Here is a 19,269-nt window from a genome sequence, read left to right on the forward strand (position 1 = left end):
CTGAATACTGCAAAGGTTATCGGCTCCAATAACATTCCTGCAATAGTACTGAAGATTTGTGCTTCAGAACTCTTCAGGATCCCAGGCCAAACTGTTTCAAAACAGCTACAGCTTGGCTGACAAGTGAGAAGAAACACTTGCAACATAGGAATGCCATACCTGCCTCTTCGTCGGACCCCAGCTATGCCTGCCTCTTCATTGGATATGTGGAACAGTCCATCTTCCGCAGCTACACTGGCACCCCCCCCCCACCTTTTCCTCCGCTATATCGATGACTGTATCGGCGCTACCTCGTGCTCCCACGAGGAGATTGAAAAGTTCATCCACTTTACTAACACCTTCCACCCCAACCTCAAATTTACCTGGACCGTCTCAGACTCCTCCCTCCCCTTCCTAGACCTCTCCATTTCTATCTTGGGCGACCGAATCAACATGGACATTTACCATAAACCGACTGACTCCCACAGCTACCTAGATTACACATCCTCCCACCCTGTAAAAACGCCATCCCATATTCCCAATTCCTTCGCCTCGGCCGCATCTGCTCCCAGGAGGACCAATTCCAATAGCGAACAACCCAGATGGCCTCCTTCTTCAAAGACTGCAATTTCCCCTCAGACGTGGTCAACGATACTCTCCACCACATCTCCTCCACTTCCTGCTCCTCTGCCCTTGAACCCCGCCCCTCCAATCACCGCCAGGACAGAACCCCACTGGTCCTCACCAACCACCCCACCAACCTCCAGATACATCGTATCAACCTTCATCATTTCTGCCACTTCCAGACAGACCCCACCACCAAGGATATCTTTCCCTCCCCTCCCCTATCAGCGTTCTGGAAAGACCACGCCCTCTGCGACTCCTTTGTCAGATCCACACCCCCCACCAACCCAACCTTCACACCCAGCACCTTCCCCTGCAACTGCAAGAAATGCAAAACTTGTGGCCATACCTCCCCCCTCACTTCCCTCCAAGGCCCCAAGGGATCCTTCCATATCCATCACAAATTCACCTGCACCTCCACACACATCATTTACTGCATCCGCTGCACCCGATGTGGCCTCCTCTAGACTGGGGAGACAGGCCGCCTACTTGCGGAATGTTTCAGAGAACACCTCTGGGACACCCGCACTAACCAACCCAACCAACTTCCCCTCCCACTCCGCCAAAGACATGCAGGTCCTTGGCCTCCTCCATCTCCAGACCATGGCAACATGACGCCTGGAGAAAGAGCGCCTCATCTTCTGCCTAGGAACCCTCCAACCACAAGGGATGAATGCAGATTTCTCCAGCTTCCTCATTTCCCCTCCCCGCCACCCCCCACCTTATCTCAGACTCAACCCTCGGACTCAGGACTGCCTTCTTGACCTGCAATCTTCTTCCTGACCTCTCCGCCCCCACCCCCTCTCTGGTCTATCACCCTCACCTTAACTTCCTTCCACCTATCGCATTCCCAACACCCCTCCCCCAAGTCCCTCCTCCCTACCTTTTATCTTAGCCTGATTGGCACACCTTCCTAATTCCTGAAGAGGGACTTATGCCCGAAATGTCGATTCTCCTGCTCCTTGGATGCTGCCTGACCTGCTGTGGTTTTCCAGCAACACATTTTTCAGCTCTGATCTCCAGCATCTGCAGTCCTCACTTTCTCCACATAGAAATGCCAGGCAATGATCATCTCCAGTGAGAGACAATCAAATCTTTGCCCCTTGACATTCAATAGCATTACCATCACTGAATCTCCCAACATCTTGGGGGTTACCATTGATCAGAAACTGTACTGGTTTAGCCATATAAATACTGTGGCTAAAAAAGCAGGCCAGAGGCTAGGAATACTGCAGAGAGTAACTCATCTCCTGACTCCCACGAGCCTGTCCATCATCTATAATGCACAAGTGAGGAGCGTGATGGAATACTCCCCACTTGCCTGGATCAGTGCAGCTCCAACAATTCTCAAGAAGCTTGACACCATCCAGGACAAAGCGGCCTGCTAGTTTAGCACCACATCCACAAGGACACACTCCCTCCATTAACAACGTTTATTAGCAACAATATGTACTATCTACAAGATGCACTGTATATAAATCTAAAGATCCTGAGATAGCACTTTCCAAAACAATGACCATTACCATCGAGAAGTACAAGGGCAGCAGATGCATGGAAACACCAGCACCTGAAAGTTCCCTTCTAAGCCACTCACCATCTCGACTTAGAAATATATCACTTCCTTGACTGTCACTGGGTCAAAATCTTGGAATTCCCTGTGGGTCAACCTACAGCACATATGGACTGTAGTAATTCAAGAAGACAGCTCACCACTATCTCCTCAAAGGCATCTAGGGATGGGAAATAAAGCTGACCCAGCCAGCAACATCCACATACACTCATAGAGTCATAGAGATGTACAGCTTGGAAACAGACACCTCGGTCCAACGTGTCTGTGCCGATCAGATATCCCAAATCAATCTAGTTCCATTTGCCAGCACTTGGTCCATATCCTCTAAACCCTTCCTATTCATATACCCATCCAGATGCATTCTAAATGTTGTAATTGTACTGGAGTGGTGGAGGGAGTTTGATTTAGACAAATGTGAGGTGCCGCATTTTGGAAAAGAAAATCAGAGCTTATCCACTTAATGGTAAGTCTTGGGGTGTGTTGCAGAACAAAGAGACCTTGGAGTGCAGGTTCATAGTTCCTTGAAAGCGGATATGCAAGTAGATAGGATAATGAGGAAGGAGTTTGGTATGCTTTCCTTTATTAGTCAGAGCATTGAGTTTGGAGCTGGCTGGTCATGTTTGCAAGTGAAAAAGAAAACTTCCTTTCCATCCCAAAATCATGAGTTTCCCTTGACCTCACCTCCCACTCCACCAGCTTCCAGATGCAATGCCTCATCTTCTTCTTCATCCACCAGCTTCAACGTCATGCCATCATCAAACACATCCCCTCCATTCTCTTTTCCATTCCCTAAAGGGACGATTCCCTTCACACCACCTTTATCAACTCCTCAATGAGCTCCATAAGCGTTTCGTTTAGCAATTTTGCATCTTCAGTAGCTCAAGAAAGCCGCTCACCATCACAGAAGAGATCCAACATCTCGAGTTGTCAAGAGTGCAATGTTTTAACTGGGACTGAGTTAATCAAGAACTTCATTAATTTATTAAAAGCTGAACTGTAGGAAAAAGTGCTAGATTGACAACTCTGAAATTCCTGACTCCTACAATCCTTCTCAAAGGTGAAAATCCAGGCATAAGTGGTTGCCATGTAAGCTGACAGCAGATATATTTAATCATTTAGCAACCTCAAGGGTGCTTCTTAGTCCCACCAGTGAGCTATAGGTTAAGCATACTCTGTTTCAATTTTGCCAAACATAGCTGCTGATGAAAGTCCTTGGCTAGCTTATGTTAAGCAAATGAGAGTTTCAGTTATTTCATGGGTGTCAGGTAAATGTCTGAAGTGTTAATTGTACTTATCCATCCCATGTTAAGGATCCCTTCCAATGATATCAGAACCTCTAGAGAATAGTACAGGGCAGAATTATAATGCCTTAGGAACTTCTGGAATTTTGGTATTTGTTGTAGTGGGTTATATTAACAAGGAGTTAGAATGCACATCAGTCAAAATTTAATCTTGTTTATAAAGTCTCTCAAGTGTAATGAGTCACACCCCATGATCTTCATCCTATTTTCTTTGTTCTTTGTTTGAATCCACTAGAGAATTCCTATCAAGTGGACATTGCTCCAATTCATTCATGTAGAAGAACATTCCCTTCAATTCAATTAATATAAAAACGTATTTCAGCTGTGACAAAGCATGCTTAGATTAGGATTGGACTTGATGAGAACAACTGAAGGTTACAAGAAAAGGAAGTAACAGAAAGGTCAATTTGGTAAATGAGCCATAACTCATTAATTTAGCAATCCTCATTACATTCTTTTTCTTTGGACACATGCAGAGTGACGCCAACAGTGTGGGTTCAATTCCTACACCGGCTGAGGGTTACCATAAAGTACTCTCTGTCTCAACCTCTCCCATCCCCTAAGGCGTGGTGACCCTCAGGTCAAACCATCACCAATCATCTTTCCTATTGTTTGGTAAGACTATAGCGATTTTGCTTACTTACTTACTTTCCAACATCATCATCTGAAAATAGTATAACGCGCAAAGAACAACAAGCTCATTTACATATAGAACATAGAACATAGAACAATACAGCACAGAACAGGCCCTTCGGCCCACAATGTTGTGCTGAACATTTGTCCTAGCTTAAGCACCTATCCATGTACCTATCCAATTGCCGCTTAAAGGTCACCAATGATGCTGACTCTGCCACTCCCATGCCACAATTTTTCTCGTGTTTCAGAACTATTTGATATTTAGCACAGGATGAGCAGAACATTTCTCCAAATAAACATTGGGAAGACTGAAGCAATTATCTTCAGTTCCTAGCATACACTGTCCCCTAATCACTGATTCCATTCTCTGGCAACATCAGAGGCTGAGCCAGATCACATCTAAGCTTGGTGTCATGTTTGATCCCAAGATGAATTTGCTCTTGCACACTTGTACAATCAACCAGGACTTGAACAAGGACCAAGAAAGGAGCAACCATTGAACACTTTGAACCTGTTCCAAACCACTCTGTGTGACTGTGGTTGGTTTGTGACATGACTTCGTATATTCACCTCTGTCCCTTGTTCCGTAAGCTTAAATTGACAAAAATCTTTGAATCAACTTGATATTAGGCTATTAGATCATTAGGTTATATCAAAACATATTCAAACCAGAGAGCATTTGGGAGGACAAATAAATCAAAAGAATATCCAATAAGTGGTAAATTTATGAAAAGTGTGGAATAAGAAGGACATTGGAGTACATGTCTACAGATTCAAGGAGCAATATGGATAGATAAGATGATCAAGAAAGCATTCAGGATTTGCTTTATCTTTGCTTTATCACTTGAAGTTTAGAATGTAAAAATAATGATGTTCACTAGAACTGTGTAAAAGTTGAATTAGACTATGGTTTAATTACTGTATACAGTTCTGCTCACATTATATGAAGAGCATGATCACACCACAAAGGGGAGAAAAGAGATTTAAAATGTGACCAAGAATGGAAATTTTAACTATGAGATATGATTGGATAGATTGGGATTGTTTTTTAATAGAACATAGGAGGCTAAGTGGAGATTGACTGAGGTCTATCAAATTATGAGGGCCCTAAATAAAGTGGAAAGGAAAGGTCAATTTTCATTTGCAGAGAGGGCAAAAGATTTTTGTAGATTTATAGAAATTTATAGATGACAGAGGAGTTGAAGACCAAATTTTCCTTCAGAGAATGGTGGGAATCTAGAATTCGCTATCTGAAAAAATGGTTGAGGCAAAAATTCTCATTGCATTTAAAATACACTTGGACATGCAGTTATGGTGACAGAAACCACAAGGAGGTAAGATAAGACTTGTTAGCTCTTCCTCCTCAGGCCTAGAGGCAATTGAGTGATGGTTATACATCTTTTTACATAAATTCTTTGACATTTAACTTAACAATTATTCTGGCATCAATTGTCATTTGCAGAGAAGAGTTTGAAGCTTCATTTTGTATGTAGAAGGTTTTGACCATGCCCTTCAGATAATTGTAAAGCTGAAGATTACACAGCCCCACTGGGGGTGATTTTGATAGAGAGAGTCACAAGAAATAGGTTGGGTGTCAAACTCATCACCTTCCCAATCACTCCTGAGCTTGTTAATCCAGGTATGGTTATTAACCAAATGTTGCTGCATATGGATCCGATTGGAGGAATCGCGAATTATGTAATCATCACCTCGAAGAACAAGGGCAGCAGATACAAGGGAACACCACCACCTGCAAGTTCGCCTTTAAGCCACTCACTATCCTGAGTTGGAAATATATTGCATTCCATTAATATGGTTGGAACAAAGTTCTAAAATTGCCTCCCTAATGGCACTGTGCGTCTACCCACATCACAAGGACTGTAATGGTTCAAGAAGGCAGCTCACTGCCACATTCACAAGGACAAATAAGGATGGGCAAGGGCCAGTCAATGCTATAGACCCACACCCCATAGTAGAGCATTTAGAAACACGTACTGTAATCAAGCAGTCAGCATGTCTTCATGAAGAAGAAATCTTGCCTGACAAATTTATTCGAGCTCTTGAGGAGGTAACAAGCAGGATAGATAAAAGGGAACCAGTAGATGTCATATGTTTGGATTTCCAAAAGGAAATTGATAAGGTACCACACAGAAACTCACTTAATGAGAAAAGAGCCAATGGTTTTAAAGGGGATATATTAGCAGGGAATGGAGGATTAGCTAACTTATAGAGGACAATGAGTTAAGATAAAGACATTTTCAGGCTGGCAAGGATCAGTGCTGGGCCTAAAATTATTTGCAATATGTATTAATGACTTGGATGAAGGAAATGAATATACTGCAGATGACACAAAATTAAGTGGGAAGTTGAGTAGTGAGGTTGACATAGGAGTGTACAGACTGTGAGTGGGCAAAACATGGCAGATGGAATACACTAATAATGGGAAAATTTTGTTATTTGTTAATTGAGTTTTATACTTTTTCAGGAAAAATAAATCAGAATATTATTTAAATGAGTAAGATTGCAGAATGCTGCAGCACAGAGGGCTTCAGGGTCCTCATGCATGAATTACAAAAGGCTCGCATCCAAGTTCAGCAGCTAATAGGGAAGGTAAACGGCTCTGGCTTTTATTTCAAAGGAAATGGAATAGAACTATAGGGATGTCTTGCTAAAATGATACAAGGCATGAGTCTGGCTGCACCAAGAAAACTGTGAACAGTTCTCCTTATCTAAAAAAAGGTAAACTGGCAGTGAAGTCAGTCCATGGTAGGCTCACTAGGTTAATTCTAGGTATGGGGGGATTTTCTTATGAGGAGCTGAAGATGAGTAGGTTGGACATGTACTCATTGGAGTTTAAAAGAATATGAGTGACCTTATGAAAACATAAGATTCTTAGAGGATTTGGCAGGATAAATGCAAAAATGTTGTTAATTGTGCCAAAGGGCACAATCCCAGCGTAAGGAGTCACCTATTTAAGACAAAGATGAGGATTTTTAAAATCAGTAAGGGAATTGAGGGTTGTAGGAAAATGGCAGAAAAGTGGAAGTGAGGTTTATTAGACGAGCCATGATCTTATTGAATAGTGCAGCAGACTTGATGCACCAAATTGTCTACTTCTGCTGCTACTTCTTATTGTTTGGTCTGTGGGGCAGCTCTCTCCTGTGATGTTGGGAAGTAGGACTATGCAGGGTAAGCAGGGTTGTGTTTGCCATTGATGTTTCCAGTGCATAATTACATGCTAGATATTCGTCTGAATTAATTAGTTTCAAAGGGCAGTTAAGAGTCATTCAATTTTTATTTATACATACCATCACGCTGGCAAGATAAGAAAACAATGGCAGGCCCCCTTGCACCACCACCACCCCGCACCCCCCCCCCCCCCCCCCCGAAACACAGGACAGAAAACAGATTAAATCATTAATTGTCAATGGTTATAATATAGTTAATTCCAGATTTTATTGAATTCAAATTTCACTATCTGCCATGGTGGGGTTCAAACCAGTTTCTGAATTAATAGTGTCATGATATTACCGTTAAGCAACATCCTCATCTTAATATTGCCATCGTCCCTTCAACTATATTCAACAGGGCAACCCTGAAGGCATGTAGATTTCAGTCTCTTTCTGTTGCTATATTTTAGCGATACTTTTTATTGTAAAGTTTAAAAATACTCAGTTATTAATAAACAAAATAATTAATTTTATTCTCAATGACTAGAATACATAAAGATGTTGAATATAGAATATGTGTTTCAACTTTTCTACATGTAAAAATAATTTGTTTCTCATACCATAATGATGACATCACAGTCACTGGCAATAGCAGCCACCAATACCAATCTCCTTTACTGGAAAACATTGCCAGTACGAAGCCAACCAAGATACCATTGTATCCATGAAGCCCTGCTGCAATATCAGATCTGTAAAAAAGCAACATAATATAGTCTAATATTTGATAACACAATATTTAAGGGAACAATTAATCTTTTTATTGATTTTTATTTGGAGTCACTGCAAATGGGTTATAGCACTAGTTCAGGACCATACTGTGCTGGAGGAAATTTAGCCTTCCAAAGAGTGGAATCTTATTTAATCCATCGTAGATGGTCACAAATAATAGGCATTCTATATCTGCCAAAAATCAAATTGAATTTGTATGGAAAACTTCAAGTTTCAATTAAAATCAAAACATTGTCACCATCCATGTTTTTAAACTTTACAGAAAATTGCTCAATGTACTTTCAAGACAGAGGGTGGTGGTGGAGGGTTGTTTTTCAGACTGGAGGCCTGTGGCCAATGGTGTGCCACAAGGATCGGTGCTGGGACTACTGCTTTTTGTCATTTATATAAATGATTTGGATGTGAGCATAAGAGGTACAGTTAGTAAGTTTGCAGATGACACCAAAATTGGACAGCGAAGAAGGTTGCCTTAGATTACAATGGGATCTTGATCAGATGGGCCAATGGGCTGAGAAGTAGTAGATGGAGTTTAATTTAGATAAATGTGATGTGCTGCATTTTGGGAAAGCAAATCTTAGCAAGATGTATACACTTAATGGTAAGGTCCTAGGAAGTGTTGCTGAACAAAGAGACCTTAGAGTGCAGGTTCATAGCTCCTTGAAAGTGGAGTCACAGGTAGATAGGATAGTGAAGAAAGCATTTGGTATGCTTTCCTTTATTGGTCAGAGTATTGAGTATAGGAGTCGGGAGGTCATGTTGTGGCTGTACAGGGCATTAGTTAGGCTACTGTTGGAATATTGCATGCAATTCTGGTCTCCTTCCGAGCGGAAAGATGTTATGCAACTTGAAAGGGTTCAGAAAAGACTTACAAGCATGTTGCCAGGATTGGAGGATTTGAGCTATAGGGAGAGAGTGAATAGGCTAGGGTTGTATTCCCTGGAGCGTCAGAGGCTGAGGGGTGACCTTATGGAGGTTTATAAAATCATGAGGGGCATGGGTAGGATAAATAGATAAAGTATTTTCCCTGGGGTTGGGGACTCCAGAACTAGAGGGCATAGGTTTAGGGTGAGAAGGGAAAAGATATAAAAGAGACCTAAGACGCAACTTATTCACTCAGAGGGTACGTGTATGGAATGAGTTGCCAGTGGAAATGGTGGAGGCTAGTACAATTGTAACATTTAAAAGGCATCTGGATGGGTGTATGAATAGGAAGGGTTTGGAGGGATATGGGCCAGTTGCTGGCAGGTGGGACTAGACTGGGTAGGGACATCTGGTCAGCATGGATGAGTTGGACCAAAGAATCTGTTTCCACGCTGTACATCTCTATGACTGTATGAAAAGGGATATATATGAAAAATGTGAAGGAGTGCAACCAGGTGAATTGCCTTTTGAAACAGTACCTCGGGCCAAACCCCCTTCAGTGCTGCACTATTTTAAGTTTCTATGATGAAAGGTCACCTTAAGTTTTAGCACTCCTGGGTTTCACTTCTTTTTTGAGACTTTGCAGCAATTATTACAAAGGACCAGCATGCTAAGGCCGTTCAGAAGGCAGTCTGGAGCCATCCATGTTGCTGTGGGTTTGGAATCACATGTAAGCCAGACAAGATAACAGCGGCAGATTTCCTTCCTTAAAAAGTATCATTGAATTAGATGAATTTTCCCCACAATGGTCAATTCCAATTTTTCTTTTTATTGAATTCATATTCCACCATCTGCCATGGTGGGATTCAAACCTGGGACCCCAGAACATTATCCGGGTTCCTGGGTAATTGTTTAGCAGTAAAATCACTGGACCATCACTTTTCCAAATCACCATCACTTCACTGTTGCTGGATCAAAATCCTGAAACTTCCTTCATAACAGCACTGTGGATGTGTCTACCCATTGTGGATTATTGTGGTTCAAGAGATTGGCTCACCACTATAATATTGATGCTCCCTTTGGAACCAGACATTATATACCAGGTAGATAAATCTGAATAGGAACACCTCATCAATGATACTCATACCTCTCCAGCTGGTTCAGGACTGGACCCAAGCTCTGCCCCTCCAGATCACTCGACCAGCTTTCCTAAACAGGTGGCACACTATACTACACACATACACCCACAACTGTGTACATAGAAGAGGCAACAGCTTAGTGGTTTTATCACTGGACTGTTAATTCATAGACCCATGTAACATTCTAGAGACCTAGGTTCAAATCCCACCATGGCAGATTGTGGAATTTGGATTCAATAGAAACCTGGATTTCATAGAATCCCAACAGTGCTGGAACAGGCCCTTCAGCCCAACAGGTCTACATCAACCCTCCGATGAGTATCCCACCCACACCCATTCCACAACCCTATTACTCTACATTTCCCCCTGACTAAATGCACCTAACCTACACATCCCATAACACGATGGGCAATTTTAGCATGGCCAATTCACTTAATCTGCAATCTTTGGATTGTGGGAGGAAACTAGAACAAACCCACGCAGACACAGGGAGAATGTGCAAACTCCATACAGACAGTAACCTGACGCTGGAATCGAACCCGGGTCCCTGGCGCTGTGAGGCAACAATGCTAACTACTGAGCCACTGTGCCACCAGTGGTAGAACACAGAACATTTCAGCACAATATAGGCCCTTTGACCCTCCATGTTGGTCCACCCCGTGAAACCAATCTGAAGCCCATCTATCCTACATTATTCCATTCTTGTCCAGATGCCTATCCAATTTCCATTTACATGCCCATAAAGTTGGTGAGTCTACAACTGTTTCAGGCAGTGCATTCCATGCCCCTATCACTCTCGGAGTAAACAAACTACCTCTAATATCTGTCCTATATCTATCACCCCTCAATTTTAAGCTATGCCCCCTTGTACTAGACATCACCATCCTAGGAAAAAGGCTCTCACTGTCCACCCTATCTAACCCCCTGAATATCTTATATGTCTCAATTAAGTCACCTCTCAACCTTGTTCTCTCAAATGAAAACAGCCTCAAGTCCGTCAACCTTTCCACATAAGACCTTCCCTCCAACAGCCTAATAAATCGCCTCTGAACTCTTTCCAAAGTTTCCACATCCTTCCTATAATGTGGTGACCAGAACTGTACCCAATAATCTAAGTGCGGCTGCATCAGAATTCTGTACAGCTGCAGCGTGATCTCATGGTTCCGAAACTCGATCCCCCTACTAATAAAAGCTAACACACTGTATGCCTTCTTAACAGCCCTATCAACCTGGGTGGCAACTTTGAGGGACCTGTGTACATGGACACCGAGATCTTTCTGCTCATCTACACTATCAAGAATCTTACCATTCACACAGTACTCTGCATTCCTGTTACTCCTTTCAAAGTGAATCACCTCACACTTTTCTGGATTAAACTCCATTTGCCACCTCTCAGCCCAGCTCTGCAGTTTATCTATGTCCCTCTATAACATACAACATCCTTTGGCACTATCCACAACTCTACCAACCTTAGTGTCATGTGCCACCCATCCTTTTACACCCTCATTCAGGTCATTTATAAAAATGATAAACAGCAGTGGACCCAAAACAGATCCTTGCAGCACACCACTAGTAACTGAACTCCAGGATGAACATTTCTCATCAACCACCACCCTCTGTCTTCTTTCAGCTAGCCAATTTCTGATCCAAACTGCTAAATCACCCTCAATCCCATGCTTCCTATTTTGTGCAGTAGCCTGCCATGGGAAACCTTATCAAACACCTTATTGAAATCCATATACACCACATCAATGGCTTTACACTCATCCACCTGCTTGGTCACCTTCTCAAAGAGCTCAATATGGCTTGTGAGGCATAACTTACCCTTCACAAAAATGTGTTGACTATCCCTAATCAACTTATTCCTACTGAGATGATTATAAATCCCATCTCATATAACCTTTTACAACACTTTACCCACAACTGAAGTCAGGGTCACTGGTCTATTATTATCATGGTTGTCTCTACTCCCCTTCTTGAACATGGAACCAACATTTGCTATCCTCCAGTCTTCTGGTATTACTCCTGTAGACAATGATGACATAAAGATCAAAGCCAAAGCTCTGTAATCTCCTTGCCGGTTTCCCAGAGAATCCTAGGATAAATCCCATCCGGCCCAGGGGAATTATCTATTTTCACGCTTTCCAGAATTTCTAACACCTCCTCCTTGTGAACCTCAATCCCATCCAGTCTATTAGCCTATTTCTCAGTATTATCCTCAATGACATTGTCTTCTTCTAGTGTGAATACTGACGAAAAATATTAATTTAGCGCTTCCCCTATCTCCTCTGACTCCATGCACAACTTCTCACTACTATACTTGATTGGCCCTAATCTTACTCTCGTCATTCTTTTATCCCTTATATACCGACAGAAAGCTTTAGGATTTTCCCTGATCCTATCCACCAAGAACTTCTCATGTTCCCTCCTCACTCAGCTTATCTCTCTATTTAGTTTTTTCCTGGCTAACTTGTAACTCTCAATTGCCCTAAATGAGCCTTCACATCTCATCCAAACATAAGTCTGCTTTTCCTCTTGACAAGAGATTCAACTTCCTTTGTAAACCACGGCTCCTGCACATGATAATCTCCTCTCTGTCTGACAGTTATATATTTATCAAGGACACACAGTAGCTGTTCCTTGAATAAGCTCCACATTTCTATTGTGCCCATTCCCTGCAGTTTCCTTCCACATCCTATGCATCCTAAATCTTGTCTAATCACATTGTAATTGCCCTTCTCCCAACTGTAGCTCTTGCCTTCTGGTATATACTTATCCCTTTCCATCGCTACAATAAACATAACTGAATTGTGGTCACTATCACAAAAGTGCTCATCTACATCCAAATCTAACATCTGGCCGGGTTCATTACCCAGTACCAAATCTAATATATCCTTGGTCCTTGTTGGACTGTCTACATACTGTGTCAGAAAACCCTCCTGCACACAATGGGAAAAAAAACCTGACACATCTAAAGTACTTGGACTATAGTAGTGCCATTCAATATTTGGCAAATGAAGTCCCCCTTAACAACTACCCTGTCATTCTCGTTCCTATCCTATTCTTTCCTCTAAATCTCTGGAACTATTCGGAGGCCTGTAGAAAACTCCCAACAGGATGACCTCTCCTTTCCTGTTTCTAATTTCAACCCATTCTACCTCAGTTGACGAATCCTCAAAAGTTTTTTCTGCAGCCGTAATACTGTCCTTGACTAACAATGCCAAACCCTTTTACCATCTTCTCTGTTCTTACTGAAACATCTAAATCCTGGAACCTGCAGCAACCATTCCTGTCCCTGCTCTATCCACGTGTCAGAAATGGCAACAACATTGAAATCCCAGGTACCAACCCATGCTACAAGTTCACCCAACTTATTCTGGATGTTCCTGGCATTGAAATAGACACACTTTAAACTAACTTCTTGGTTGCTGGTGCCCTCTTGTGACTCTGAAACCTTATTTCGAACCTCCCTGCTCTCAACCTCCTGTATGCTCAAACTCTAATTGGGTTCCAATCCCCCTGCTGAATTAGCTTAAACCCACCCGAACAGCAAGATTCCCCTCGAGTATATTGGTACCCCTCTGGTTCAGGTGAAGACCATCCTGTTTGTAGAGGTTCCACCTAGCTGGAAATGTGTTGCTGGAAAAGCGCAGCAGGTCAGGCAGCATCCAAGGAGCAGGAGAATCGACATTTCGGGCATGAGCCCTTCTTCAGGAAACAATATTGAAGAAGGGCTCATGCCTGAAACGTCGATTCTCCTGCTCCTTGGATGTTGCCTGACCGCTGCACTTTTCCAGCAACACATTTTCAGCTCTGATCTCCAGCATCTGCAGTCCTCACTTTCTCCTAGAGGTCCCACCTACCCCAGGATGAGCCCCAATAATACAGGAATCCAAAACCTTCTCTCCTGCACCATCCCTGTATCCACGTGTTCAACTCCTCTCTCTCCCTATTTCTCACCTCGCTAGCACATGACACAGGTGAAACATCAATTTTCCTGCTTCTCTGATGCTGCCTGACCTGCTGTGCTTTTCCAGCTCCATACTCTAGACTCTGATTTCCAGCATCTGCAGTACTCACTTTCATCTAACACACCAGAGATAATAACTCTGTCCTAGCTCTAGCTCCCTGAATTTCTGCCTTAAATCCCCATCTCTCTTCCTACCTATGCTGTTGGTGCCCATGTGGAGCACTACCTGGGGCTATTCCTATTCCCCGCAAGGATCCCGAAAATACTATCAGAGACATCATGAACCCCGACACCCGGGAGGTAACACACCAACAGTGAGTCTCTCTCTTGGTCCCACAGAACCTCCTGTGTGTCCCCCTCACTATGGAGTCCGCAATGACTAATGTTGTTGATTGCCAGGAAAATGCCCATCTAGTTCACTGATGTCCTTTCAGGAAGGAAGTAGCCATCCTTACCTGGTCTGGCAGACATCTGACTCCAGATGCACAGCAATATGGTTGACTCTTAACTGCCTTCTGGGCAATTCGGGATGAGCAATAAATGCTAGCCCAGCCAGTGATGCCCTCGTCCCATGAATGAATTTAAAAAGTCCCTTTTTTTAGAAAGAATTCCTGTTAATAAACATATATGTTGTATCCAACATCTGGGCATAGACAGAAATATTTAGAAAAGCATGGCAACCATAGAAAAAATGACTGCTGCCCCTCATACAAGGCATTTTGTCTTTAGATGACATCGCCGTGATTAAGTCTCTCGTGAGTTCAGAGAGGACTGTCTTCTCATCTCAGGAAAGTTTTCTAATTAAGTCTCTCAGGCCTCTAGAAGCTCCTGTTGTTCTGCAGATACATGCCCTCTCTAATTGGCTATTGTTGCCTTGTGAGCTGCTGTTGTCTCCTCCTTGGGTATGACCAACCCTAGCTTGGAGACAGATGACTTGGTTGACACCTCTGGTTCCATCTGGACTGGTTCAGTATCCTGAAAGACTTCCCTCCATTAGTGAGGTGTGATGACCAGCTGGCCAGTCTGCCTCCTCCAGACTAATTCATCCCTCGTCTGTACCACATATGGCAATGATCCTGTTTGAGTCACCACCAATGCTGGGATCCATTTCTCCCCAGATGTACAATTCTGGGCCAACGTGATCTCTCCTCTTTGGAATACCCTTGACCTTGAGGTGCACCCTCTGGCCATCTGTCCTTCTTGATTTGGCTCTCCCATATTTCTGGTCTCTTCCAGCTGAAATAAGTCAAACATGGTTGTCAGCTGAGAGTTGAACATAAAGGACTTCGGCGATCAATGAGTGGTCACATGTGGCGTCTTCTTATACATGCTGAGGAACTTGTTGATTCACTGTCCTAGCGACCTCTCCACTTGTGAAGCCTTTGAGGCCTGTTTCATGGTTTGAACAAATCTCTCCTCCTGGCTGTTTGTCGCAGAGTGATATATGCAACCAACCAATGTCTAACTCTGATTTTCCAGCTACTCCTTGAACCTTTGCACCACAAACTGTAGGCCATTGTCACACCTGAATAAAAAACTGAAAGAACTGCAGATGCTGTAAATCAGAAACAAAAACAGAAGTTGCTGGAAAGGCTCAGCAGGTCTGGCAGCATCTGTGAAGTTAATGTTTCAGATCCGGTGACCCTTCCTCAGACCTTCAGTTCTGTGCACCTGCACTATCGGGCTTCTCTGCCTGTCAGTATTTGATCTTATATGAGTAGGCCATTGACAGAGTCAGAGGCAATCTCTACAGGCGTGCTGCTGCCATTGACAATATTCCTGTATATGGGCACAAAATGGAGGTTGGTGGTCTATGGCTGTTCTGTGGCATGGAGTGTTTGCCGTAAAGGAAATGGGTGAATTTCTTAATGCTGAACATGATGATCAATCCTTCCTTTTCCACTTGGACATAATTCTCTTCTGTCTTCGTAAATGACCTCAACATAAACATGATGGGTCTTTCCCCTACATTCAGTAAGATGTGTGACTGTACAACACGCTCACCCCAAAGGAAGATGTGCAATTGCGTGGCAACTTGGTGTCAAACTGTGTTAATGCTGCTGACCTTTTCAAGGCTTGCTTCACTCCTGTAAGCCACCTCACATTCCTGAGTCCATTTGCGTTGCTGCCCTTTTCCCAGCAATGAATATAGGTGTTTTAGCATGGTTGTGCTAAGACCAAACATGAACTTGTCACAGTAATCTATAATTTCCTCAACTGAGGCTCATTCCCTGGTCTCTGGACTTTCATGATAGCCTCTGTCTTCTTGGGCGCCTTCTGTAATCCCTCACAATTGACTACATGCCTAAGTACTCTATGGAGTCTTTTGAAAACTTGTATTTCTCCATTTTCACTTGTAGGCCGTGCTCCTGCAATCTTTTTAGGTTTCCTTCTAAATTTTTCAAAAGCACGTCTTTGAATGATCAATTAATCAAAGTATTGTCCAGATAACACTGCAATCGTGACAACCCACTTAATATCTGATCCATAGCCCTCTGGAATAGAGCCAGTGCTGACATGATGCCAAAAGGAAGTCACTTGTAATGGAAAAGACAGTGTTTGTCACTATTGTTAGTAATGGCTGAGATGCCTTCATGACCCCCAGCTGTCAGTGGGCTTGCAATCAATCCATTTTTGAACATTTTTTTCTCTCTGCCAGTCCACTGAGTAGATTTTCTATGCGTGGAAGATGGGTGTTGATCTGCATTCATGGTTGAGTTGATTGTGATTTTAAAGGCAACACAAATCTTCACCACATCATCTGTTTTTAAGATTGGTATGATGAGAGTTGTCCATTCACTGGTGTTTACTGATTTCATCACTCATAGATTCACCATCCATTCAAGTTCTGCCTCCACGTTAGACCAACATACCTTTAGACCCCTATGATGAGCCTCTGGCTTCAGCAGAAATTTAATTTTGACTCCTTTCATTTCCCCCAGGGTTCCTTTAAAGACATTTTTGTACTTGTCCAGGATCTCTTGAAAACTCATACTTGAGTCCCTCAACTTATTAACTATACCCCAGCTCCACCTTAATATTTTAAATCAGGACTTTCGAAATAATGACAAGTATTGACCTTTTATTAAATGTGCGCATTGGTCCCTTAATTGTACTTTGACCAGTACATTTCCATTCAATGGCACCACTTGTTTCTATGTATGTCTGTAGTATAATCTTGGTAAGCTTCAACGGTAGTGCTCTCAACTTCTCCCTATAGTTAGATTCAGCAATCAGGGTCACTACTGCATCGTGCTAACTTTCATTTTTACTATCTTCCCCTCTACTTTGCGAAGAACCCAGAAACGATCAGTTACACCTCATACTGAAACTCTGCCTTGCAAACAATGCCCACACCTCATGAAAGAATAAAAGAAAGTGAATGCACCTTAATAATCAAATGTTCTTCATGAAGCTTTTCAATAGAGCTCCTGGGAGGAAAATACATTAATAGGTGGAATTATTTCAATAATCTTCTAGAATGGTTGGATATTCTTTGCAGTTACCATATACTAAACAACTAGACAATGAAAGATGATTTCAGAATATGAAATATTAAGGACTAGATTCTCCTCTGATTCTGGTGACTTTCAAAAAGATTAAATATAATCTCCTCGTGTAAATAATAGTTTCACATATAAAAGTAAACGCAGTAAAAAGTACTGTAATGTCTTCTTCAAAAAATAGAAATACAGTAATAAAATACATAATAAAAAAGAAAATTACCTGTTCTGACTGAGCAGAAGTGCTGTCATGTTTGAGAACACCAATCCCACGAAGCCATTAAGTGCCCACCATCGATTTTGGAAAATCAATCCAACCAAAATAATTAACCCGCTCAAAGAGTTGTTGACAAACATCACTTGAGCAATCCCACGCAAATTCCAGTCAATAAATAGGAATATAACATTTTGCCCTGCAATATTTTCCAAACAAAAAAAAAGGGTTAGAAGATCTACTTAGTGTTCTTCTAGTTCACTAAATATTTTTACTTTCTAGTACTATAAGCAACTTATACACCAATACTTCAATGATAAAATTATTAGTAATCAAAATTGGGCATGTTTGCTACTACCTGAAACTAAAACATTGCAAACTGAAAATAAATCAAGACAAGCTATTGGTTTTTATAGCATGGACTACATACAATGGCATTACAGTCAGTGGTAATCTCAGTGAAAAATTATAACCCTACTTTTCTGTCTGCTGTATTTATTCTACTGGTTGCAGCATGGATCCAATGGTGAAGTGAGTGGAGGGGCCTTTTGGCACAGTGCAATGCAGATAATGCTATTCCCCCAAGATGAAGACACACTCCTTGAGTACTGTGTTCAGTTCAGTGTATGTAAGTGGATGGTAATGCTTTCTTATTTGTTGTAATGATAGCTACCCCATCTCTTAGCTCCAGGTTCCCAACCCACCAGAACTCTCCAAACCCATTGTTACCACTCCAACACCCTGGCTCTTCTCCACCTCTGCTCTTTGGAACAATTAATGGCAGAAACAGCATTTGCCTTCTTTCTCTCCTCCTCCACCAAGTAGCCAAAATTGTTTATACACACTTCTATATGCACACTGTGGCACTGGAATATGTGGAGTCTCTACCACTCCTGACGCCATAGGTGTGTGCCTGTCACCTGTTTACTGGTGCAGCTCAGGAAGTTATCCGTTCACTGCTGCCTCAGTTTATACATTCCCTTTCATTTGCCCATCTTCTAGCCCTCAGCTTCGCTCCCCCATCTGCAGTCCTACTTTTTCATTTATAGAAACACCCTGGCCAATACACACTTCTCCTCTGTTCACAGATACTCCCTAAGATTTTCCAGTACTTGCCGTTACTCTAAGGGTTTGCCGCTAACAATGTACTTTCTACTTGGGATGAACTTGGGACACTGTCTTGCTTTCCACCCCATTCTCTCTTTGGCTGAATTAGTTGATCGTGGCTATCTATTATATTGATAGCTTTGATTTCACAGGCACTGCAAAAACATGTGTAACTCTGGCACCTTTTGCTATTACTAAACTCAGTCTTGTTACAAGCGATCCATTCTTTCATAGGCTGTTGCTCTTCAGCCTGCCTGTAATTTTTCCCTTGTCGCTCAAATGCATTATTAGTGACCTTGGCTTGTTGTTCATGTTCATCAATACACTTCGTGCTGACATGGAATAATCTAGCGCTGCACATCTTGTTAACTACCATGGGCCATTTTACAAGGAATAGTGTTATATA

General features: G+C 42.4%; 1 protein-coding gene across 3 annotated transcripts in view; it reads right to left on the minus strand.

Annotated features, from left to right (window-relative positions):
* The window catches only part of LOC140478575 (urea transporter 2-like), a 65,382-nt gene that overhangs the window by 40,616 nt on the left and 5,497 nt on the right, over positions 1–19,269 (minus strand). For all 3 annotated transcript variants that reach the window (XM_072571808.1, XM_072571800.1, XM_072571815.1), the window contains exons 3-4: positions 17,766–17,955; positions 7,901–8,029 (exon numbers count right to left, since the gene is read on the minus strand). In XM_072571808.1, coding sequence (XP_072427909.1) covers positions 7,901–8,029; positions 17,766–17,955 — 319 coding nt within the window. The remainder of the gene's footprint in view (positions 1–7,900; positions 8,030–17,765; positions 17,956–19,269) is intronic.

The sequence above is a fragment of the Chiloscyllium punctatum genome, chromosome 1, assembly GCF_047496795.1.
Source record: "Chiloscyllium punctatum isolate Juve2018m chromosome 1, sChiPun1.3, whole genome shotgun sequence".
Taxonomy (NCBI): Eukaryota; Metazoa; Chordata; class Chondrichthyes; order Orectolobiformes; family Hemiscylliidae; genus Chiloscyllium; species Chiloscyllium punctatum.